General features: G+C 45.5%; 1 protein-coding gene across 1 annotated transcript in view; it reads right to left on the minus strand.

Annotated features, from left to right (window-relative positions):
- Nucleotides 1-302: 302 nt before the first annotated feature.
- The window catches only part of LOC109483019, a 28,615-nt gene continuing 5,341 nt past the window's right edge, over nucleotides 303-23,576 (minus strand). Inside the window, exons 8-44 of the mRNA XM_019785975.1 lie at nucleotides 22,842-23,037; nucleotides 22,211-22,425; nucleotides 21,039-21,157; nucleotides 20,350-20,472; nucleotides 19,721-19,906; nucleotides 18,879-19,013; nucleotides 18,277-18,401; nucleotides 17,783-17,948; nucleotides 16,880-17,140; nucleotides 16,314-16,523; nucleotides 15,588-15,864; nucleotides 14,900-15,063; nucleotides 14,297-14,533; nucleotides 13,626-13,724; nucleotides 13,084-13,262; nucleotides 12,591-12,656; nucleotides 12,331-12,447; nucleotides 11,765-11,963; nucleotides 11,194-11,338; nucleotides 10,650-10,822; nucleotides 9,983-10,223; nucleotides 9,538-9,661; nucleotides 9,102-9,307; nucleotides 8,610-8,758; nucleotides 7,497-8,166; nucleotides 7,003-7,080; nucleotides 6,453-6,640; nucleotides 5,986-6,066; nucleotides 5,478-5,678; nucleotides 4,973-5,138; nucleotides 4,412-4,567; nucleotides 3,832-4,019; nucleotides 3,317-3,476; nucleotides 2,760-2,934; nucleotides 2,213-2,325; nucleotides 1,341-1,542; nucleotides 303-705 (exon numbers count right to left, since the gene is read on the minus strand). Coding sequence (XP_019641534.1) covers nucleotides 303-705; nucleotides 1,341-1,542; nucleotides 2,213-2,325; nucleotides 2,760-2,934; nucleotides 3,317-3,476; nucleotides 3,832-4,019; nucleotides 4,412-4,567; nucleotides 4,973-5,138; nucleotides 5,478-5,678; nucleotides 5,986-6,066; nucleotides 6,453-6,640; nucleotides 7,003-7,080; nucleotides 7,497-8,166; nucleotides 8,610-8,758; nucleotides 9,102-9,307; nucleotides 9,538-9,661; nucleotides 9,983-10,223; nucleotides 10,650-10,822; nucleotides 11,194-11,338; nucleotides 11,765-11,963; nucleotides 12,331-12,447; nucleotides 12,591-12,656; nucleotides 13,084-13,262; nucleotides 13,626-13,724; nucleotides 14,297-14,533; nucleotides 14,900-15,063; nucleotides 15,588-15,864; nucleotides 16,314-16,523; nucleotides 16,880-17,140; nucleotides 17,783-17,948; nucleotides 18,277-18,401; nucleotides 18,879-19,013; nucleotides 19,721-19,906; nucleotides 20,350-20,472; nucleotides 21,039-21,157; nucleotides 22,211-22,425; nucleotides 22,842-23,037 — 6,893 coding nt within the window. The remainder of the gene's footprint in view (nucleotides 706-1,340; nucleotides 1,543-2,212; nucleotides 2,326-2,759; nucleotides 2,935-3,316; nucleotides 3,477-3,831; nucleotides 4,020-4,411; nucleotides 4,568-4,972; nucleotides 5,139-5,477; nucleotides 5,679-5,985; nucleotides 6,067-6,452; nucleotides 6,641-7,002; nucleotides 7,081-7,496; nucleotides 8,167-8,609; nucleotides 8,759-9,101; nucleotides 9,308-9,537; nucleotides 9,662-9,982; nucleotides 10,224-10,649; nucleotides 10,823-11,193; nucleotides 11,339-11,764; nucleotides 11,964-12,330; nucleotides 12,448-12,590; nucleotides 12,657-13,083; nucleotides 13,263-13,625; nucleotides 13,725-14,296; nucleotides 14,534-14,899; nucleotides 15,064-15,587; nucleotides 15,865-16,313; nucleotides 16,524-16,879; nucleotides 17,141-17,782; nucleotides 17,949-18,276; nucleotides 18,402-18,878; nucleotides 19,014-19,720; nucleotides 19,907-20,349; nucleotides 20,473-21,038; nucleotides 21,158-22,210; nucleotides 22,426-22,841; nucleotides 23,038-23,576) is intronic.

Below are 23,576 nucleotides of genomic sequence, written 5' to 3' on the forward strand. Positions count from 1 at the left end.
AAATCATATGACAGTAAGGAATTTAACTATTCATGACAGAAACAGAAAAAAAGCATAAATCATATTTGTGTACATGGGTGGGACACATGTCATCGACCAAATGGTCTAAACTATGCATTTTACATGCAACACACAAGCAGCACGCCAAAATTCACCGTTTCTTGATCAAACCAAACGGCAACTACAATATGCAATAGAATGGATCCTTCACGTTCTTTTCTTCACATGTTACTGGCCAAATGTTCTGTATCATGTAGTGTACTAGCAACACACAAAAAACACCAAATATTCTTGAAGGACACCTATAATATGCAATAGAACGGGTCTTTCATGTTCTTTTCATCTTCGTTTTCTACAAAAGTTTCCTCTTCTTCTTCTGCTTTTCCTTGACTCTTGACATCTACCCAACTTTCTCGACTCTTTGTCAACTTGGGTTGTTTTCCTTCTTCTGTCAGATCGTCAGAGCTCTGCGGACCTGGACCAGGCGAGATGATGTTACTCTTGTTCTTGTTCTTCTCCTTCTTCCATCCGATGTAGTCCTTGAACTGTTTGACCATGAAGTCCACGATCTCGTGGTCGTTGGACTGTTTGCCGATGTTGGCGTTGACGCGCTCGAAACTGTCCATCATGATGGCCACGAACGTGAAGACCAGGATGCAGTTGGACGTCACCACGTAACAGAACCAGAGGGTCGGGCCGAGGAGCCTGGGAACAGATTAGAACAGCATTGTTTTACATACTGGGTGCTGACATATCATAAACAATAAAACCATCATCAGGAAAACGCATGCAATAATAATCAGCACTAGGGACAGGGAAAAACAGTTAGCACCAAGGACAGGGAGAGGAAAACAGAGACAGGGAACATAGTCAGAGACAGTTTTAAACATTGTAAATTGTCTAGGAATGTTCACCCTTGACAGGGAAACACAATCAGGGACAGGGAAACAAAGTCAGTACCAGGGACAGGGAAACACAGTCAGCACCAGGGACAGGGAAACACAGTCAGGGACAGGGAAACACAGTCAGCACCAAGGACAGGGAAACACAGTCAGGGACAGAGAAACACAGTCAGGGACAGGGAAACACAGTCAGGGACAGGGAAACACAGTCAGCACCAGGGACAGGGAAACACAGTCAGCACCAGGGACAGGGAAACACAGTCAGTACCAGGGACAGGGAAACACAGTCAGCACCAGGGACAGGGAAACGCAGTCAGCACCAGGGATAGGGGAACACCAAATGTGTTTTCACTGATAGCATTACGTAGGAATTACATAGAAAACTCAAATTTTATCTGAAAAAAATGCGCATCCGGTGTGAGCTGTTCCTTTTCTTACCAGTGCCCGTCCCAGAAGTCGCTAAACTCGAACTCTCCCAGCTGGATGTTCCACAGCGTCTCCAGACAGCTCAGGAAGGTGCCGAAGCTTTCCGACGTGTTCCCGAGGACCAGGAAAAGCGCCTGTGCGAACGCCATGATGACCACGATATAGATGACGACGAAACCCAGGACTTTCGGCGCAGCGTGTTTGATCGTGTCTCCTATCGGGGAGAAACAACGTTCAGAAGTTATATTCCTTTGATTAAGACATTAGTTTAGAGTTAGATGTTTAAGGTTTAGATGTAACAAGTCGTTCGGTGTAATGTAGCCAGCTGCCGCCGCGCCGCGTGCCTGCGAAGCTGGTGTGTTACGCCAAAGGGCGGTTATACAGATATAGTCTTTCCTAGAGCTATCGCAGAGTGGAACTCGCTGTCGCCAAGTACAGTAGGGGTATTATCATTAGATAGCTTTAAACGACGTTTAGAGTTTGAATTTTAAGTTATATTTTCTTTATATATGTTATTTAGTTGATTCATTTATTCCTTATTATGTTTTTATGTTTATATGTATGCATGATTTTATGTATATATGTTGCCACGGCCCATATGAGGCAAAAGCAAATAAAGTTCAGGGGTCATGTGGCGTAGGGGCAGAGTGCTCGACTCGGAACCAAGAGGTCCCGCTTTCGACTCCGGACATGCCACCTATCTTGTTCCTTTGGGAAAGGCACTTAACGCGACTTTCTTCACTTCGCTCAGGTGAAGATGAGTATTGCATTGGTCCCTGTGTTGGTGGCGGCATTAAAAGTTAACAAAACTTGAGTGTGCCGTCACCATGTCTTGTGATTACATGTTGGAATATAAAAAAAATAATAAAGTTCAGAATCAGTACCTATGAGAGACATCCGGCGGTTGAATCGGAGCAGTTTGACGAACTTGGCGATGACGAGGGTGACGATGACGGCGATGACGTAACCGTACACAGCGTCCCAAAATGCCGCTTCACTGAGGATGAGATGTAACAAAAACCTTTACTTTTCTCTAAATAGTTAGGTTTATTCGCAACCACTTGTTCAACGCATAACATGACACTGGTTGACTGTGCACTGAAGCTAGGTGTTACTGGTGTTGTTACAACATAGTGTTAGATGCATGTTACAAAATCTAGCCATTTTGATGTCTCATCATGCAAGACTTACCTACCAGATACAAACACGCACGAACGCACGTGGGCACACACACACACACACACACACACACACACACACACACACACAGAGAGAAACACCCACACCCTCACACACACACACACACACACACACACACACACACACACACACACACACACACACACACACACACACACACACACACACACACACACACACACACACACACACGAACGCCACCGAAAACATGGCGAAGGTAATCCAACCCACCTGTAGTTGACGAATCTGCCGGGGTTGCTCCTGCGATATGCCGTGACCCTGTCAGTGATGACCATCCGACACGCGAACAGTCCCACCGCACACAGGGACAGCAGGGCCACCAGTACTTCCACCCAGTTCCAAAACTCACTGAGGTACTGACACTTCTTCTGACGAAGTTCCTTCACTGAAAAAAGGAATAATTGTTTTCTTGGTTTAAAGTGTGTAACAGACTAATAAGGCCACTTCATACGCATGATAAAATATTACCACCTTTCTTTATAACCATGTGAATTGGAAGCTATTTTTGTGACATAGACAAAAAAAAAACTAGAAAGGTAACATTTGCAAAGCAAATGCATAATGTTAACCTTCGCATATGGTCTGCTCTGTTAATTCTTGACAGGAGTCTAAATCCGTCCAGCTATAAAATTGCAACATGATGTAACCCAACACTAGTTACCATGGTGACAGACGTCTGGTTCAGGTCATTGACCTTATGTGTTTTGCTCAGGAAACTGAGCAAAAACTCTATGTTTTCCTTCGGTAAACGTAATAACATTTCTGACCTTCCCTGTACAGGTAGAAGACCAGCATGAAGATGTAGAGAATCTCGCACGCCAGGATGTAGAGCGTGTACTGGGACGTGTAGTTATACAGGCGGACAGTCTGTATGTCCGCGCGGGGGAACACGCCCCCGGACACCGGTAACTCCAGGGCAAGCGTCACCTGAAATCAGGCAGTACACTCTTATGCTTCAAACAAATATACAAACAAGTCTGCCTGCCAATTGTACTTTGATATGCAAATTCGTCCTTTCACTTATTATTTGTTCAATTTCTGTTTGATAGATTTAATATTATTTGATGTATATCTATGTTGGACCGCTTATTCTTCTGTTACTTAGGTTCATGCTTAAGTTACCTTATTATAATTTGCCCCTTGATTGTACATAAGTTTCTTCAGCGATTAATGTTGTATTGCTATTATTTTATTGTGTTTGGGGATTGTCCCGAGGATGCATTGAAAACCGCCCTTAAGGGCGATATGTTCTCTGGTTAAATAAACAAATAAACAAACAAACCACAGAGAACAGGTTCACGTAAGCGTTGTACATGGTGAATTCCACCAGGACGGCCCGAGTGTTGTCGTCCAGCCAAGCGTTGTCCTTCAGGTTTTGGATGATGGCGGAGCTTTCTCTGGAGTTCGTCCCGAGCTCTGCAACGTAACCGCCGCCTGAGTACAGGGCGAAGGTACCCCAGAACGGGTACCCTGGGGAAGTGAGAGGTAGTCCTTGTAAGTCTCACAATCTGTAAGATCCCTATACTAGTAATAGCCTCTACAAGAAATTGGCCAAATAAAAAGATGGACACAGAACAAGACTATATCCTGATTAGGGTGAAAGAGGCTATTTACAGGGCATATTATCAGGGCCCATCATCCCTCACTCAACCGCGACGGGGGCCGATATATGCATCGTCTACCAGATACCTTTGACCCAGTGTTGACGTCTCACTTCAATGACGCCACATGACAAGTCTCACTGGGTCAGTCTACTGAAGAAGACCAGAGTGACTGGTCGAAAGCTCTAGGTGAGAGAACTTTATTGTGTTAGAAAGTTTTAACTTTAAACAATCTACTGTACTGGTCAGATCTACCCGTACCGTTTAGCGCTGCAGATGTCTGGTAGACCCAGGGAGACGTGGTCTGGTTGACGCCGCGGTTGTTAATAGGGCGGGTGTCTTCATTGTCCCAGCTATACTCCACGTTACAGTCGTCAAGAATGCTGACAACACTGGGGGAAATGGTGCACAAGGCGTCTGTGTGTCCAAAACAAAACAACAGATAAATTAACAAACAAAACAACAGATAAAAGTTACATCTCAACAAAAGCCTTTGAACATCTAACTCTAAACATTGTTTCAAACTATATAATGATGATGCCCCTACTGTACTTGGTGGGAGCGAGTTCCACGCTAGGGTAGTTCTAGGAAAAAAATAGTTTTTAATTTTGAACACCTCGATCCTTGGTTGATAAGTCTGGTACTTGAAGGCATAGAGATACCTTGTTCTTTTCTGAGATGGTATTAGGTACTAAGTAGTTGGTACTTCCACCAGTTTATTAATCCCGAGGACTGGGTCTCAGAGCAAGCCAGAAAATTTCATCTAATGATTCTAGTCATGTAAAAAAAAATTATACTTCTATATATGACATCGATTCTCACCTGATCGTACACGTATCTGACGGAGCCTGGTCACCCCCACCAGATAATGGACGAGTCCAGCCGTGTAGGCGCTGTCGTCGACGGTGGCGCCGTTGTACCATTCTTCTGTCAGGCCGGGTAACAGCCCGTCCTCCAGCCACCCCCAGAAGTCATCCAGGTTCCCAATCTACACAGTAGCAGGGTAAGAAAGCATTTATTATGTTTACCGAGGAAAACATATTGTTTTACCCACTCAGTTTCCTATTCTCCAAACACAAAAGGTCAATGACCTGGGCCAGGCAGTCTATCACCATGGTAACTAGTGCTGGGTTACATCATGTTGCAATTTTATAGAAGGAGGGATTTAGACTCCTGTCTAACCATATACATGAATGTGTTTGAGTAAGAATTAACAGTGCAGGCTATATGAGAAGGTAAACATTATGCATATGCTTTACAATTGTTACCTTAAGTTTCTTGTTGTGTTTAAATGTTGAGATGAATTTTAAAAATCGGTAAATCTTACATCTAGAAAACCGTCGTCCTCAGTGACCGGAGCCAGGAAGGTCTCTTTGATGTCGGTGTTCTGAAGGAAGGCGGATTCGGACCTGTGTCCGTTAGCGATGGAAACTGTGACCCAGACGAACAGCAGGTAGAAAATGACCTCCACCATGACAGAGTACATCTGCCGCTGTTTAGCGCGTAGCTGCCGGGCGGCAGCCAGTTTCTGTGGGTCCGTCACGGGCGGTGTCGGTCGCTCGATGTTGGCCTCCTGAAATATAGTTCGTGTGGTATGTTTAAATTTTACAAACTTTATTTTTTCAAAAGATGATTTTTTTCCTTTCGCTGTCACCTATTGACAAGCAAAGGTGTTCTAGTTGCTAGTCTGATTTATATTTATCTACATGTATGCTAGGGTGTCCTTCTTACAATGCATTAAACACACAAATGCATACACAAACTCACACACACGCACGCACACCCGCATACACAAACACATACACGTACACACACAGTAATATCGTGTGGCCCACCTCCGCAGATGCGATGTGCAGAAACTCTTCATCCTGTCCCAGCTTCGCTGTCACGGCGTCATCGTCTCCAGTATCGACACTCTGAACAAGCAACAAGCCACCAAAGGTTGACACAAGGATACTTATTAGGCAGATATATCTACAGTGCAGCTATCTCAGCCACAGGGATCGATATAAGACATGACAATGTTCATTTTATCAATTTATAAGTTACATTGGGCTCAAAATGTACAGTGGACGCCAGCTTAGCTATGTGAATATTAGGTCATCAAATCAAACAGAACCACACTACCGAAAAACACAACATTCATGCATGGTATCTGTATCTGTATAGCCGGTATAACAGCCCTTTGGCGTAACACACCAGCTTCGCAGGCACACGGCGCGGCGGCAGCTGGTTACATTACACCGATCGACTTGTCACACCTAGACCTTGAACATGGTGAAAGTAATAAAGAGTGAAGTACCTTAACGATAATGGCGAGCACGACCGCCACCACCAAGACTTTAACCGGCTGAAGAATCACCACGTCCAGCAGGAAGGACGTGAAGAACGTCAGCAGCCAGGCCTCGGCCTTGTTCTTCCCGTAACTGTTACCGTACAGAAGGGTGAAGAAGGCGGAGACTAGACACACAACCAGCACCAGGGACCAGCCTGGGGAAAATACATGGTCATCAGGTCAGCACATTCTATGTAATGCCCTTGTCACATTTACAAATTTGGCCTCCCGAACACTAGCCGATCGCCCCCAACCATAGTTAGGAGTAGTTGGAAGAAAGTTTAGCATCATACTATCATTGTAAAAGTAATTAAGGGCAGGCACACTACCAGCACCAGGGACCATCTAGGAAAAAAACACACGCTCGTCAGGTGTAGCCTCTAACTGGCTTCGGGAAACGGCTGTTAAGCCCCAATGTCACACATTCACGAATTTAGCCTCCCGAACTTGTAATGGTGTGATTCAATCTAATGTTGAATGTCGACCGAGTGGAAAGATGATGTTACTTAGTACTTACCAACAAACAGAAACCACCAAGGCAGGAGAAACGGTTCCTTCTTCTTTTCGGTGTTTGTGATAACTGAAGATGTTGTATCTGTCGGGATGAAAGATATGCAAAAGACATGTTGATTTGCTGTAAGTCTTGATGTTGTTAAAACGTCACGCAGATATCCACATTATATTGTTTAAAACGAGGATGAGGACAATTCAAGAATATTGATAAGAAATTCAAGTCCAACGTTTCAAGACTTGAGGAACGTTGATATTGTTTATTGTTTCAAAGTCGATTAGTGATAGTACATATATAGATATACATGCCTTCACTACTCTTCCGGAGTCTTAAGTAGCATATACATACATGAAACATACACATAACATAAAAAAATTATGACACACAAATTACTTACATTAAATTTGAGTAAGTACACAATATATTCATACATACATACATACATTCTTCAATTTATATTACTACCAGTTCTGTATAATCCAAGAAGCAAGGTTACTCACCACCGTCTGCACTTTTCAGAAAGTCCCTAAATTCCACCGTCTTCGAATCCTGCATGACGTCATTTCCCGCCTCAGCGTCCATCCCACTTCCGGGTTCACTGAACTGGATCTCGAAAAACCCGTCCGACGTGTCTTCCCGATACGAGCTGAGGGACGTCTCGCGCTGGTAGACTCTGTCGCTAGATGGCAGCTGGGAGAGATCTAGAGTTGCAGGCGGTCGGATCTTGCTAGCGGAGCTAATTAGAAGACCAGGCTGTCCAGAACCCCCCATGGCCAGCCTCGTAACAGGCTGTCCAGAATCCCCCATGGACAGCCTCGCTGAGGTCCGGATTTCGCCAGCTGAGTAGGGTCTGGGCGGCATGTCAAGCTCAAGGGTGCCGAAGGAGATAGACGATGTCGCATCTTCGGTGTCTTTCCCCCTGGATGTTGTGTTCTCATACTCCTCAATTCCGGACGTTTCTGGCTTTGCTTGGGACGCCTCGTCAACAAGAGAATCATCAACATTTGCGCTTTCGGGCACTGCTTCCCCCTTCGAGTTGACTTTCCATATCCAAGCCGCTTTGCAGGAACACTTCGTCTTCTCGTGGACGGAGTTGAGGAGGTGGATGACCTCTAGAGGCGTCCTCCGTCTTCCCTGGTTGATGTACCACATGAGGAGGCAGTGCAGGACCTTGTGGTTGATGGAAAGAAAGATGGGAACGGTCTGTCACTTGCCGCCATACTTAAAGATGAAACAAGATATTTTTAACCAGGAGTTGGACAACTGATGTAATATTGTTGAAGAGATTCATGTGTAACGTAATCCTGACCTCCAAATTTTCGATGGCTATCAGTCCATCTTGTTCACGGAGTGGCCTAGTCTCGGGCCTAGTCTCGCGCTTTCGCGAGACTTGGCCACTCCGTGAACAAGATGGACTGATAGCCATCGAAAATTTGGAGGTTAGTATTCTTATGCTTCAAAAACTTGTCACTGCTGAAATAATTCTCTAGTAACTGATGTGATATTCTTTATGATTTTAGATATTTTCTCATCGTATGACATGTAAGTGTCCTTTGTAATAGATGTACGTTTTCATTGTAAAAAAAAGAAATAATAATAATAACAAAAACCACCTTGTGTTGTAGGAAGCGGTTCTGGCGATGGCATGTTTCGATGGCGTCGTCAGACAGACCGAGATGCCGCGGGAAGACCCTCCACATGATGTCAGCTGTCGGCCGGCCGGCTATGTGAAGAGCCGCGGCGTACAGGTAGTCTAGTAGGGCTGGGAAGTAATGACAGAATGGTCTGAGCAACAAGTATCTCAATCTTTCTATTAGTATTACAATGTATAAGTTTATTACAAGTCCTATGTCTAAATTAATTGCAGATAACAGGTAAGGTTAATTCTTACTCAAACACATTCATATATATGTCGTCAGACGGGAGTCTAAATCCCTCCTGCTATTAAATTGCAACATAATGTAACCCAACACCAGTTACCATGGCGATAGACAGCCTGGTTCAGTCCATTGATCTTTTGGTTTGGAGAAGAAGAAGAAGAAGAAGAAGAAGAAACAGAGCAAAAACAATATGTTTTCCTTTGATAAACATTTAAAAAAAACTACCTGGAAGATCCTCCCTGTCCCCAGCCTTCAGCAGCTCGGACAGGTACCCCTGTCTCGCCCCGTGCGTCAGAGCGGCACAGAAGTTAGAGAACGCCCCTTCGTCCTGTCGCTCGATCCTCGTCAGCAGGAAATTGTTCACCTTGTCTTCCGTCTCTTTCTGGGAGAGAGTTTGGATCGCCTCCTTCTCCAGTTTCGTCAGAGTGTTCCTGGCGACGAGATTTTTTTCAAACTTTATTCATTTAAACAAAAACATACCATATGGTGGTGGCTTACCCCTTTTCTAACTGGGAGACATTCCTATGGACATTCCATGCCTGTGGACAAAATTCCTGTACGATTCCTAGAATTCTTGCAAATTGTACCATTAGGCTCCTCCCTGAGACGTCGCCAAGAACTTTTTTAAAACGTTCTGTTTGACAAGTAGCTGGCTACAAACCTGGCCACGAGGTGATCCACCAGCCGAGTCTTCTCGGCGATCATCTCACTCTTCAAGAGAGACTTGTTCTGCTGGATGATCTGACGGAAGCGGGGTTCTTTGCCTGAAACAGAAACAATATTGTCTCCTTACTGACAATGATGACAAATTGGAAACGGAACGGACTCATGGTTTATATTTACGGATTTGACGCCTAAGAAAGTTTCATTCCTATATAAAGAACAAAAGATCAGTGGCATGGCAGGATTTGAACCCGGGACCTCATGGTTCCGAGTAAATGTGTGCTTCACTTCGCCGTTCCAGCCCAAGCATTCCACTAAAGAGCGAAATTCAATGTAACTGTCACGGCATACAGCTATTTTGTTACTAGAAACGACAAGATAGAAACAGAGAAACTATAATCATGATAAAATGATTGTATTCTAAAGATTTGACACAATCTTACTAGTCTGTGCGTCTGTGATGCTGGCTGGCTCCTCCATCAGCTGAGCTGCTTCCCGGATGTTGTCCGCATAGTTCTCTGTCTGTGTATAGCTTCGTGCCTTGGCGGAGCGCACGCGTATCTTCAGCGAGGGCAGGCTCTTGCACCTGATGACGACATCATCTGCCATGCGGACGTTGCTCTGTTGCCCAGGCGGGGTGGTGGTTTGTACTGGCGTTGGTTCCGGCGTGTGCGGGTGCAGCACCTGTTAGAGAAGATAATCCATACGTCTTTAATGCCTATCAGGGCACTCCAGGCATCACTTAATAGAGACGGTGGACGATATAAACTCCCTGGCACTTTTGATCAATTGCCTTAAATTTTCGGCTAACTCCGTCACCCTTGTTCACGGAATCGACCCGTCTACTCTTGGAACGTGACGTCAGGGACACGTGACCGTAGTGGCGGGTCAAACGTGCCAGATAACTTGTGTCGCCCCCCGTCTCTGTCAGGTCCATTCCGTGAACAAGGTTGAAGGAGTCAGCCAAAAACTTTGGGGTAATTTATTTCCGTGTTGGAGAGAGAGACTTTCTCTCCAACAATGAAATGAATTAGGGACCTCAAATTTTAGTCTTTATATCATAATGACTTGTACCAACACAGATGAAGTTTCATGCTAGATCTGTAATACCTGTTCATCAGCATGCTCGTGTAATGTCTCCATCTCCTCCTCGCCGCACACGCTGCCGATGTCCACTTCGCTGACCATAAACCGTGAGGAGTAGGTGGACATCGCTGTCTGAGCCTCATCGGTCGCGGCGTTTGGTTCACAGACAGGGTCCATTTTGCTTGTATCTACAGCGCCTGTGGGTAAAAGGAAACTGTCGTTAGTTCAAATTTTTGGCGACGCCTCTGGGGCGTAGGAATTTTGGTATTGCGTTAGAGAGTAAGTTGGTAAGCTGGTGCTAGTTTACCCTGTGAAACTCGGTGTTCCTGTCGAACCAGTTCCGAACTCCACCAGGTGTCGTGTATGGGTCTCTTATTCTGTACTAGAGACCAATGTTACTGCAGATTTATCTAGGAATTCTATCTGGTTCTCTTTAATGTACTGGTATCTTATTTTACGCCAGCCTTGGGTGGCAAATGGTGAGGTGATAAGATACTGTATTTGTAGCCAACAAAAGATCTGCCTGGAGATTATAAATGTTTCTCGCAATCGCTTGTTTAGACCTTACCGCCCGGACGTCTTTTTCCGGCCGAATGACGTAGAGGAGATTCCCTCCCATCCTGCCCCGGGCGGACCTTCAAGTTGCGGAAAATCTGCACGATGATCAGATTGATGGGGAGGACGATCAGGGCAGACTGGACACTGATCATCAGCTGGAACAAAAATGAGACAAGAATCAGAATCAGTTTTATTTAGAATTGACCAGCTGGTCACATACTCAATGAAGTATGTCAAATTTTCACAGACAGGGCCCATGGTCAAACAAGCAAACTTGATCAAACTTGATCAAACATAGTCAAACAAGGAGCATTTTCAAACAAGCAAACCCCAATCAAAACCTTCCCCATGTCTTACATGTTATTATCATATAGCCAGAAGACGTCGACCAATCAGAAGGCACCATTTCCCATTGGTTATCAGGCCGTAACCTCAGAAGTAATCTCAAAAGTAACCTCATAAACCACCTCGTTCGCCATGCTCACTCGGTGGTTTATTCGGTGGTTATCGTTCCTGACAGGGGATTATCTCACCATATACACCTCGGGGTGGGACATTAACCCTTTTACAGAATGGACTACCTCTGTCCATGTGAATGTGAATCCTGCGACGTCAAATTTTTCCTCCGTGTTCTGTGCGGCGGCGTCCGCCACTCCGAAGAAGGCGATATTGACGACCATGGTGCACAGGAGCAGAGACAGGCAGCAGGACACGCGCTGCACACGGGTGAACATGCTGCGGACTGGCCGCCCGGCCACGGAGAACCACAGGTGCCCATCTCTGGAGAAAGAAATACAATGAGAAATAAACACAGGAATGCATGCAGGCAATCTCCAAGCAGATCTGGGGCACAGGGAGTCTATATTGCCCGCGTGTACCTCTTGGTAGCCTGTGATCACTGACCGCGCCACGACTGGCAATATACTACCCTAGCCCCACAGAATCTGCTTGGAGAGTAGCCACATGGCATTTACTAGCAGAAACAAAGTGATTTGAAAATAAAGCTTTTCATCCAACACAAGAGATTGTTCTACTGAAGAAGACCGGAGTAACTGGTCGAATGCTCTAGGTGAGAAAAAATATCTTGTGTTGAAACAAAAGTTTTGACATAAAAATGTTACTAGCTACACAAATGAACTTTCATGACCTGAAATCTTTGGCCATCCTGTTGGAGAAGACGTAGAAGAAGTCCTTGAGATCCCTCTCAGACGCCACGGGAAGGTGACGCTCTGTCAGGCCGTCATCGTCGTCTTCAGCCAGCCACCTGGGAGGTCGTACAGGTGGAGAAACAACTAAGAATGACCCGTCCTGGTATGTTATCACACATCGCATGTACTCACCAAATGGACACGATAATTGCAGGTAAATATTCAAATTCCCAGTAATGACTAAGGTAGCTTGACAAACCTGTTACACACGAAGACATACTTCTGTTCCTCTTGCAGGTCATACACGGTGATCTGGTCTAGGAACCTGTACAAATACGGGAATTACATTTTAGTTTCTAAATTAATAGTGACGTACGCAACTGTTTTGTCAGTCCAAAAATGGCTTCAAGTTACTTCAGGTGTGCCTCAGAGCCCCATGCTTGGGCCATTTCTTCTCAACGGGAACTATGCGGCTCCAGATGTCTTACTGAGGGACGACTGCGTGTGCGAGATGTCGGTTAGCTTGAGGAATGAATCCCCTCTATTATATACGAGCATGTTCTGTATCTGTATCTGTACACTAGCCGGTATAACCGCCCTTCGGCGTCGCACACCAGCTTCGCAGGCACGCGGCGCGGCGGCAGCTGGCAACATGACACCGAACAACTTGTTACACCCAACCCTTGAACATCTAACTCTAAACATTGTTTAAAGCTATCTGATGATAATGCCCCTACTGTACATGTTCTCACCAGGACGGCTTGTCTCCTGAGTTATCGTGCCAGACGTGTACGGAAGACAGAGGACCCATGGACTGGGCCGTGGTGATGAGGAAAGAGTCCACGCCGGCTGTCTCAAACACACGGCGCTCAGGATCGGTCAGGAGGTGGGGCTCGCTCTGCCCGTCTTCACCGGTAACTATGATGGCAACCTGACAAATAATACAACAGTAGAGTCAGTCTTATTTTCTTTGCTCTTTTCGAAATAATTCCAAACTGTCCTTTCTCTCTACCTAGAAGAAGCATTATAAAGCAAGAAAATTACCTTTCAAACATAAAGAGATTTGACCTACGTAGGGCAGTCACGAAACTCAGGCTGTCACAAACTAAGTATAGAAACCGTTAGATTACAAGAAAATATTCTTATCGACCAAAGGGTTTGTCCATTTTGTCCAGAGCTAATTTCTCAAGGACACAATTGTGTGGCCTCCTAGGGATTCGAACTCAGAACCTTCAGATTCTGAGTGAATATCCAAAACCTGTATTCTGTATTCTTGTACTATCGGAAGGCTCACCTTGGCAGTTGTTCCGGCAAACCTCTTGAACCCCGTGTACAGCGTGACGATGTAGCGGTAGCGGTACCCCGTCACTCCGGGCAGCACTGTCACGCCAACCTGAATCGGCACAAAAACAAGGGATGGTGAAGTTCTTTCATTCACGAGTTCTACCATTTGTTCAACACGAGCTTTCGACTAGTCTCCAGGCAGATCCTAGGGTAGCAAAAGACGCCCTTGGGTGGCGTATGGATCATCTCTGGCGAATGAATACTGCCTGGCCAATTTGATACTGCCTTTTGCCACCGTAGGATATGCTTGGATATTACTTTCGACCAGTCCCCCTGGTCTTTCTTAATAGACTGACCCAATGAAACTTGCCACGTGGCTTCTCTGAAGTGTGACGTTAACACTGGGTCAAAGTTTTATGTTAAATGATATGTCGGCCCCCGTCGCAGTTGAGTGATGGGTGATGGACCTTGAAGTAAGTAGCCTTTTACATGTACCTTTGACCCAGTGTTGACGCACACTACACAGAAGCCATGTACGTGACAAGTCTCACTGGGTCCGTCTATTGAAGAAGACCAGAGGGACATGTGGGAAGCTCTAGGTGAGGACAATCTCGTGTGTTGGAAGTTGGAACAAAAGTGTAACTACCAACGCAGATGAACTTTCATGAAGATCAGTTCTACCTTTTCCAGGTCCTTCTTGTCCTTCCTGCGCGCCCAGATGACGACCAGGATGTAGAGAACCACGATGACGGCCATGGTGATGACCACGGCAGGGTTACTCGCGATGTCGCTAAACGCCAGGATGGAGGCCACGATGTCGATGGAGTTGGGCGCCACGAAGAAACTGGACCCGGAGGCGAAGGGTGTGAGGTGGTTGCACAGGCAGTGGGTTCTGGAGGGCGTGGTGAGTCGTCCCGTCTGTACCGAAACAACAAGGAAACAAACTTTATTGCGAATTCATACACGAAGTTAAGGCTAATTGTTAGAAAACAGAAAATTATAGAATGATAGTAGATATGAGCGTAAATAATACTTCTTCTCCCAACAATGACCTGATCCAGACGTCTGTCACCATGGTAACTAGTTTTGGGTTACATCATGTTGCAATTTTATAGCAGGAGGGATTTGGACCCTTGTCACCATATACCGGTATATGAATGTGATTGAGTAAGAATTAACAGAACAGACTATATGTGAAGGTAAACATGCATTTGCTTTGCAAATGTTACCTTTCTAGCTATTGTTTGGTTCAATAACCTTCGAGAGAGAATGGCTGTTACAAACCTGGCACCCGTCTCCCTTCCAAATGTTTTCATCGTCAGCGAAGTACAGGCACGTGCTGGAGAAGATAGTTATGGTGTAGTTCAGCATAAAGTCGCTAGGCTGGACGTTCTGTCCCTCAGAATCTGTGATGGTTCCTGTGCCTGATGGTACTTCATGGGCCACGCCTGGAAGGACAAGGATCGCATTGTCAACTGGAGTTCCACGATATCATACCTTTGCCAAACGATGTCGGTCTTTGCTACCGACGAATTATGAATGTTTTCCATTGTATATTCTTCCCAGATCTAGCTAGTGCAACCATGATCTTTCGAGATGGAAGGATGCCGACTACCACTAATACTACTACAACTACTACTACTATTAATACTACTACTATTTCTATTACCACTACTACTACTACTACCACTTCTACTATTACTACTACTACTACTACTACTTCTACTACCACTTCTACTATTACTATTACTACTTCTACTACTACTCCTACTACTACTACTACTGCTACGACTACTTCTACTACTACTACTACTACTACTACTATTACTACTCCTACGACGACTACTACTACATACTACTACTACTACTACTACTACTACTACTACATACTACTTCTACTACTACTAATGCTAACACTAATACTACTACTACCACTATTACGAAAGGGATACTAATACTATAATTCACTAACCAAGATACCACTCTGACTCGTTAAACCTCAGCAGATCATCAGGCTGAATGAGCCAGGTGTTATCGTCCGAACTCTCCGTCCTGTCGGGCAGTTCCACCGAATATCGCAAGGCAGCGCTGACCGGGAGGCTGATGTTCATGTCGTGCTCGTCGTAAGAAACGTTCACGCTGTTCTTGAGGTACAGATGGATGGGGAAACCCGTAACAAGCGGCTCGATGTGGATAAAGATGGAGGAATTCCCCGACATCCCACTGAACGTCGACGTTACATTGTGCACCTGTTCATATAGGAAAAGACGAAGTTAAAGAAAGCTGGGATTAAGAATAGCTAGGATTGGGCTAGGAGTAGCTTTTTACAAAACTTAAGAAGAATTAGAAAAAGAAGCATATTGCCCTTACAATTCATGTGTACATTCACGGCACGAAAAGTAGTATTTATGCATGTTTAAACTAAGCGTAAAGGCGGCGTTTCTTCCCACTTTCTCCACCTTTACGACCCCTAAACTTGAACGTAAAGATTGCTGTCATTATGGATCTGAAAAGACTGGCAGCTTACGTTAAACTGGGAAAGAAACTGGATGTGGCAGACCAGAGATGGTACGCTATTATTTTGTTGGACATGTAACATCTAGCGAAGGCTCTCTACGGCAGCAATTACCCCCTCCCCCCTTTCGTGCGGCATGACAGAATTCTCTAATATGGTAGATGGATGGTTACGCTAACTTACGCTAAGCCGCCCAGATCCAACCGGGGCGGTCGCTGCTCTCTCGGACTGGACAGAAGAGGCGCCCCGTGAGATCATGATGTCTATAGGCTGGCTCAGTCCGCTGACGTTCCGCTCGCCCAGCACGTCCAACAGTGAGAGACTGAGTACGTGACTGCTCACACCCGCAGACGACTCCGCAAACTCGTAAGGGTTGATGTTGGTGCCAGACATCTGGAGATGTCAAAGACATTTTAAAGAGTCAAATTCCATATTCTCGTTCCGGAAATCCTATGTTAACATTTTACTGATGAAGAGTGTTGGAATAACACTTAAACGTTTGGCTATTAAATTCTTCCTTCTTCCTTAAATCCTTTTTCCCGTATTCCCTAGCCTGTTGATTATACTATCTTCTTCTCTTCTTGGCTCGGCTTGGCTGTACAATGGCTAGATTAAGTATAGTGGTTTCGGTACAAATTGTACAAATACTACATGTACACAAGGAAATTTTCTGTATAAGAGCTCACAAAAATATTTACGGAAATATGAGTTCTTCAATTTCCTGCTGTGCTTTAGTTACGTTAACGCACCTCTGTGTCGACGTCCCCACAGTTACTACTGTTGCCGTATAAGTCCGCGGTGACGGTGTCCGGAAGTTTGAACCAGTTGTCACTCTCTGTTGAGGTCCGGACTACCAGGCCCCCCAGACCGGAGCACTCCTGTTTGTGCAGTGCCATGTTGTATCCATCCGCGTTGATGACAACAGGTTCTTGCCCGGTCGTCATCTTGCTGAAGACTACAGTAGTGCAGCTTCGCAGGGTGGAGAACACGCTGGTAGAGGCTGCCCCGGTCTGCCGACACAAATAACAAAATACATATATATATATATAATATAGCTGCTGTGTACAGTTTATACCCAAATTTCTGTATCACCTACTGTATTACTATTACTGCTAGCACTACTACTACTACTACTAGTACTACTACTACTACTACTACATTTACTGCAACTACTAGTAGTATTACCACTAATACTATTACTACTAATACTCAACTACTACTACTACTTCTATTACTACTGCTACTACTACACTAATTACTAGTAGACTACTACTACTACTACTACTACTACTACTACAGCCTCTAGAACCGCTACTACTAGAACTACTACCGTACTACTACTACTATTACTACTACTACCACTACTGGGGGGTTAAAATCATCTTTATTCCATACAAGATGAATGACATATTAAATACATAGCTAAAAACCTAGGACAATCCTTTGTCTCATGTTTAGGTAACAAGAGTAGGACGCAAGGTGGACAGACAAAAATACAATATACTAGTCACTGTGTGCATCGGACATACAGACGTTCTCTATTAAAAATTGCCATATTACTACTACTACTACTACTACTACTACTTCTACTACCACCACCACTACTACTACCACAACCACTACTACTAGGAAATACTTGTGACTCTACGGACCTGTGTGAGCACGCTTGACTTGCTTGTGTCGTTTCCGTCATCGCGGGCTTCCAAAGATGTCAAAGACGATGCCTGCATGATGTTCACTAACCCTAAAGGAAAACAACAGGCACCGTTTTTTTCTGTCAAAAAGAGGATGCGAGAACAAGGACGTTCATATAACACCCTTGGCCAGAATTATCATAATCATGATCGTCGACATTTAAGAAAGAAGAAGATAAAAATACCTTCGCATATGGTCTGCTTTGTTAATTCTTACTCAAACACATTCATATATATGGTCAGACAGGAGTCTAAATCCCTCCTGCTATAAAATTGCAACATGATGTACCCCAACACTAGTTACCATGGTGAGAGATGTCTGGTTCAGGTCATTGGCCTTTTTGGTTTGGAGAAGAAGGAGGAGGAAACAGAGCTAGCAAAACAATATCTTTTCCTTCGGTTAACATAAGAAATAGATGTATATGAAGATCTATATGATTACTGTCTAAAACGAGACTGGAAGTGTACCTGTTATGATGGTTTTCGCGGCGTTTTCCACCGCGTCCGTGCCGGCGCCGTCCCCGGCCCTCTCCACCAGCGTCACCGCCAGACGGGACAGCGACGCCGCGCCACCCAACTGTGGGCAGATAAGGATAGACAATGTGAACCTATCGTGAGGTACAACTTAACACACAAACATAACCGAAAGCAAACGCCAAAAAAGTTAGTCAAGCGGCTGGATATGATTTTGGAAACGGTCAGACGTTTCAGGTAGCACCTTTCGTCAGGGACACAGTAAGCAGTAACCGAAAGCAGTGCCCCTCGTCAGAAGGATATCTCCTTCCCCGGAGGTAACAACAACAACAGCAGCCTCATTGTTGGACGTCACACTTCAGAAAAGCCACGTGACAAGACTCAGTGGGTCAGTCTACTGAGGAAGACCAGAGATACAGGTCGAAAGCTCTAGGTGAGAACAATCTCTTGTGTTGGAACAAAAGTTTTGACTTTAATCATGTATTTACCAACACAGATGATCTTTCATGACAACAACAATCTCCTCGTGGTATTACCAGTGCCTAAAACAGGCCAAGTGTAGGCAAACAGTTCCCCTAACCTGTGATGTTGTTGACAGTTCGTCCTTAGTGGCGGTCACAACGCTGATGGTCGACGCCAGTTGCTCCACCGTGTCTAGCGTGCGGACTGTATCGGTTGCGTCAGAGATCCACCTCGTCAACAGCGCCTCCCGTAGCTGGAATAGACTGGCGGTTAGTAATCTGCAAGCAGATCTTTTGGTGGCTCCAAAGTTTGTTAAAGTTAAAGCCCTCCCGCAACCATATGGCGGCGTCAGTCTCCGTTTCCTAGCCCTTGGGCCACACAGTTGTGCAATTATAATTGTTGTAATGTATAGATTCCTAGCACTTTGCATTAGTATATAGCGTTCCAGTATGAAATACTCATGTTTTGCATACTGCATGTCCTCTTGTGCATTTAGCCCATCTGGGCAAGAACATGCAATAAAGATTCATATCATCATATAATCACCACAGCAGGGGCTAATCCACTGGTAGTATTAGCGTGTGTTTAACTCCCATACTCTTTCTCCAATGCTGAGTGCTGAGCAGAGAAAGCAGTATGTACCATTTTAAAAGTCTTTGGTATACCTCGGTCGGGGATCGAATTTACGGTCTACCGAATGCAAGGCGAGGACTCTACCCACATGGCCATTGCATCGGTTTTGGGCTCCAAAGACAAAATCAAATTGGCCAGGATATATCCATTGGATAGACAGTTACCATTTTGTCACTGTCTGGTCAATTTGATTCTATCTTTCCAGGCACCAAAAGATCTGCTTGGAGATTAGGCAATTAGGTCAATCGCGCTAAATTGGCGATTAGGACATGTTTGTTTAAAATTTATAGGTTCGTATGCCTGAAAAAAAGAAAATGAAGAAAGTACCCTTTCTCGATCTCGCTTGCTTCCCGATCCCGTTCCTGACTGTGCGTTGAGAGCTGTCCCTACAGAAGACGCTATGGACACCACCGCCTGCGTGTCTCCTGTACTGGCAGACTCGCTGATTCTACTCTGGTCTCCAATCAGCCGACTCACCGTGGTAGAGAAGTCAGCGTCCGAAATGGGCCTCACCTTTATACACAGGAGAAAATGTGTTTCATTGTGCATCATTGTACGGCTGCATCAATACTGGGGTTAAAGCCTGTTGCACACACACAAACACACACACACACACACACACACACACACACACACAAACACATACACATTCGCAGACGCACACACACACACACACACACACACAGACACAAACACACACACAGACGCATGCGCACACAAACACACACACACACTCACTCACAAACACACACAAGCACACACACGCATGCACACACACACACACAAAGCACACACACACAAACACACACACGCACGCACACACACACAGAAACACACACAAACACACACACAAACACACACACACACACACACAAACAAATGCTGAAATGTTAAATGTCAATGGTCTTTTGCTCCAAGTGCTGTTATGCATCCGTAAATTAACTAAATTAACTTACAATCACACTGAGGATAGCTTCTGTCTCAGCCCCAAGTGAATCCCTGGCGGTGACTCTGACGGTTACTGCATAGTTCCTGGACTCCAGACCGGCTGGTAAAGGTTGTTCCTCCAGTTCTGCCTCCTAGATATTTTCAGAGATGAATTAATGTTTGTGTGGTTTTCCAGTTGCTAAGTATAGAGAGAAGTCTGTGGAGTATGCAGGCGTAGGTTCTGCATCACTAACAGTAACATACTGCAATAGACACGTCGTAATTTCCATTTTTCTTGATAAAGATTTGGATGTACATATTACACGCCTATACGTTTGGGACCGCATGGTAGACACCGTTCCCTGTAGCCGTACAGATATGGAAATATTTTGTGTTTTGGACTGTATCTATAGCAGCGACACCTGTGTTGTGCAATGTGATCCAGTCAAAGACCCACTCTGATAAAATTGTCCGGATCGAGCCGAATTGATTCACTTTGATCCGGCTTTGATCCGGCTCAATCCGGCTTGATCAGGCTCGCAGCAGGATAGAAGCCGGATCAAAGCGAATCAATTCGGCTCGATCCGTACAATGTTATCAGAGTGAGAATGGGGCTTGCCCTGAGCAAGGTAACATGCGGTCACCAAATTGTCGGCTAAATAAAACGATCGGTTGTGTAAAAGAGTCTCTTTTAATACTAGTATTAAACTTCTCTTACCGGAGACCTGCCCAGAATGACGAAGTTGTCCTGCCCGGTGGTGCTGAAGCTGGCGACGTTCTCCCCGCCCGTCTGGTAGGAGAACTCGTACGTCAGAGGCGTGTCGGGGTCCGCAAAACCTGAGGAACAAACAACAACAATCTGGTGAGATGCTCTTCGGTACATGTTCACAGTTAAAGACACTGTTCTTTGTTGAAAGTAGAGCTTACCTTCTTCTTGAGATAGGAATCCACCGAAGGTATAGCATCTACCAGGCTTCGGGAAGCGGCTGGAAAGAGTAGAAATTGACATGCCAGGGGAGTTGGTCCGGGCTAAGTGACCAGTTTGCCGCTTACGATGAAGATAGCAATTATTGGATTTCAAAGATCCTAGCGACCCCCGACAGGCTTCGGGAGCAGCAAACTGCCCTGGCATATCATTTGTCAGTAGGCCAATTTCTACTCTTTCCTGGTAGACGCTAGACCAAAGGCTCAGTTGCTGAGAACAGAACACTCGTCTGCGTCACTTAGCTGCTTTCAAAAGTAGACAAAGTTAAAGTTTTATTTCGACAATTCACTCCACATTTTCCTACATCACTCACTTTTCTACATACCAGACTAAATACTATAATCACCTGTGCACTTGATGGAGAAGAGGTCGGTGAGCTCTGTGCCTCTCGGTGGGGATATTTCACACGTCCCCGCGGCAGGAGGAGTGTTGGTGGTGAACGTGAACTCAGCGAACCCCGTCACACCGGCTCTGCTCACCTCCACACGCGCCACGTACGTCTCCGCACCCTGGGGACAGGAAGGAAAGTGATCTCGATTCAGTTTTAGCTCACTGAAGAGCTAATCTCTCACTGGTCGTGACAGAGTAGACAAACGCTATGTACAGTTACTGTAGTTACCGGTTCATTGTACCGGGGAAATTCTCCTCTTTTCGACAAGCACAATGAACACAGCCTAACGTCCTTCTCCAGTAGTGTACATGCTGGGTGAGCAACAACAGCCGGGATTCGAACTCCCAACCTCTTGGTCCAAAGACAGGATCGCTAACCACTGGACTGTGCACTCTACTATAAAACGGCATTGGCAATATTGTAATTTTGATAAAATTGAAGATGAGTGTCACTTTGTGGTTGATAAGATAAGTTTCTCAGGCACGGGTACACAAATGTAACTTTCTGTCTAGACGTACCAGAAAGGTTCCGCTCTTGATGCCGAGAGAGCGTGTGGTGCTCCCTGTGGTAGTCCTTGCCCAGTCCAGCCGCTGAACCGTCTCGGTCGGACCGCCCGGACTCAGACTCCACGCGTACGTCAGTCTGTCCCCCGCGGCGCAATTGGTACAGCCCGCCTCCAACACCAGCCGTTCGGAGGGGTTCACGCGCACGTCACAGTTCGACTTGCAGCTGGAACAGTTTTACAATGGTTACAGCCCATGGTTAATGTTCATGGTCATGGTCAATACTCATGTTTACCTCATGGTCTTGGTCATTACTCATTTCAAGTTCACTCACGTAAAAATGAGTGTTGACTGAAGTGAAGAAAGTCATGTAAAGTGTCTTTCCCAATTGCAAGGGCATAAGATAGGTGGCATGGCAGGACTCAAACCCGGGACCTCTTGGTTCCGAGTCGAGCGCTCTGCCGTTGCGCCCTGATGTTTGAGTAATAACTTGCATAGTAGCACGAACTGGATCAATCTACTGAGGAAGACGAGAGTGGCTGGTGGAAAGCTCTAGGTGAGAGAACTTTTTGTGTTGGATCAAAAGTTTTAACTTTAAACATGTAACTACAACACAGTTACATATGATAACTTGCATAGTACCTTATTTGTACTGTGGGAACCTCAGGCTGCAGTATGGTCAGTTTCTGCGTGACGCGGTCAGACGAGAGGCGTCCTGTGAACGACACCAGGACAGAGAAGCTGTAGACTTGACCCTGCACCAGGTCGGCTGCACTGACATTCAGGACGGATGTCTCCAGATCCAGGGTACCTGCAGGAAGCCCGCAGTCACTCCCAGCTGTAGGAAGGGTTGCAAACAAGAAAACATCAGTGCCAATATGTGTGGCGTAGCGGCAGAGTGTGCGAATCGGAACTAAGAGTCCCGGGTTCGAGTCCTGGCATGCCACCGATCTTGTGCCCTTGGGAAAGGCACTTTACACGACTTTCCTCACTTAGCTCATGTGTAAATGAGTATTGTCCTGTAATGTATTTGTCCCCTGTGTTGGTGGCGGCATTAATATAAGTTGAAGAAACTTGAGTGTGTCGTCACCACGTCTGGTGATTACATGTTGGAATAAATCAGTGCCAATATGCAAGGCGCAAGGAATAATGTTCCTGAGTAAAGCAATGACACCCTGTCACCCATCCAGGACCTTCCCCCTACCTTGCCCCTGAACACCAGCCGACCAGGTTCGACTGACGTTCGGGAGCATTCTGACCAGCATTATAGCACGTCTAGTTGTACACATGTATATACGAATCGAAACGAATTTAAGTTAAACTTGGGTAATTTTGAAGCCGATCTCGCCGAACACCTGTAAGGACGAGAAGAAGACC

The sequence above is a fragment of the Branchiostoma belcheri genome, unplaced genomic scaffold, assembly GCF_001625305.1.
Source record: "Branchiostoma belcheri isolate BF01 breed outbred unplaced genomic scaffold, Haploidv18h27 scaffold62, whole genome shotgun sequence".
Classification (NCBI taxonomy): Eukaryota; Metazoa; Chordata; class Leptocardii; order Amphioxiformes; family Branchiostomatidae; genus Branchiostoma; species Branchiostoma belcheri.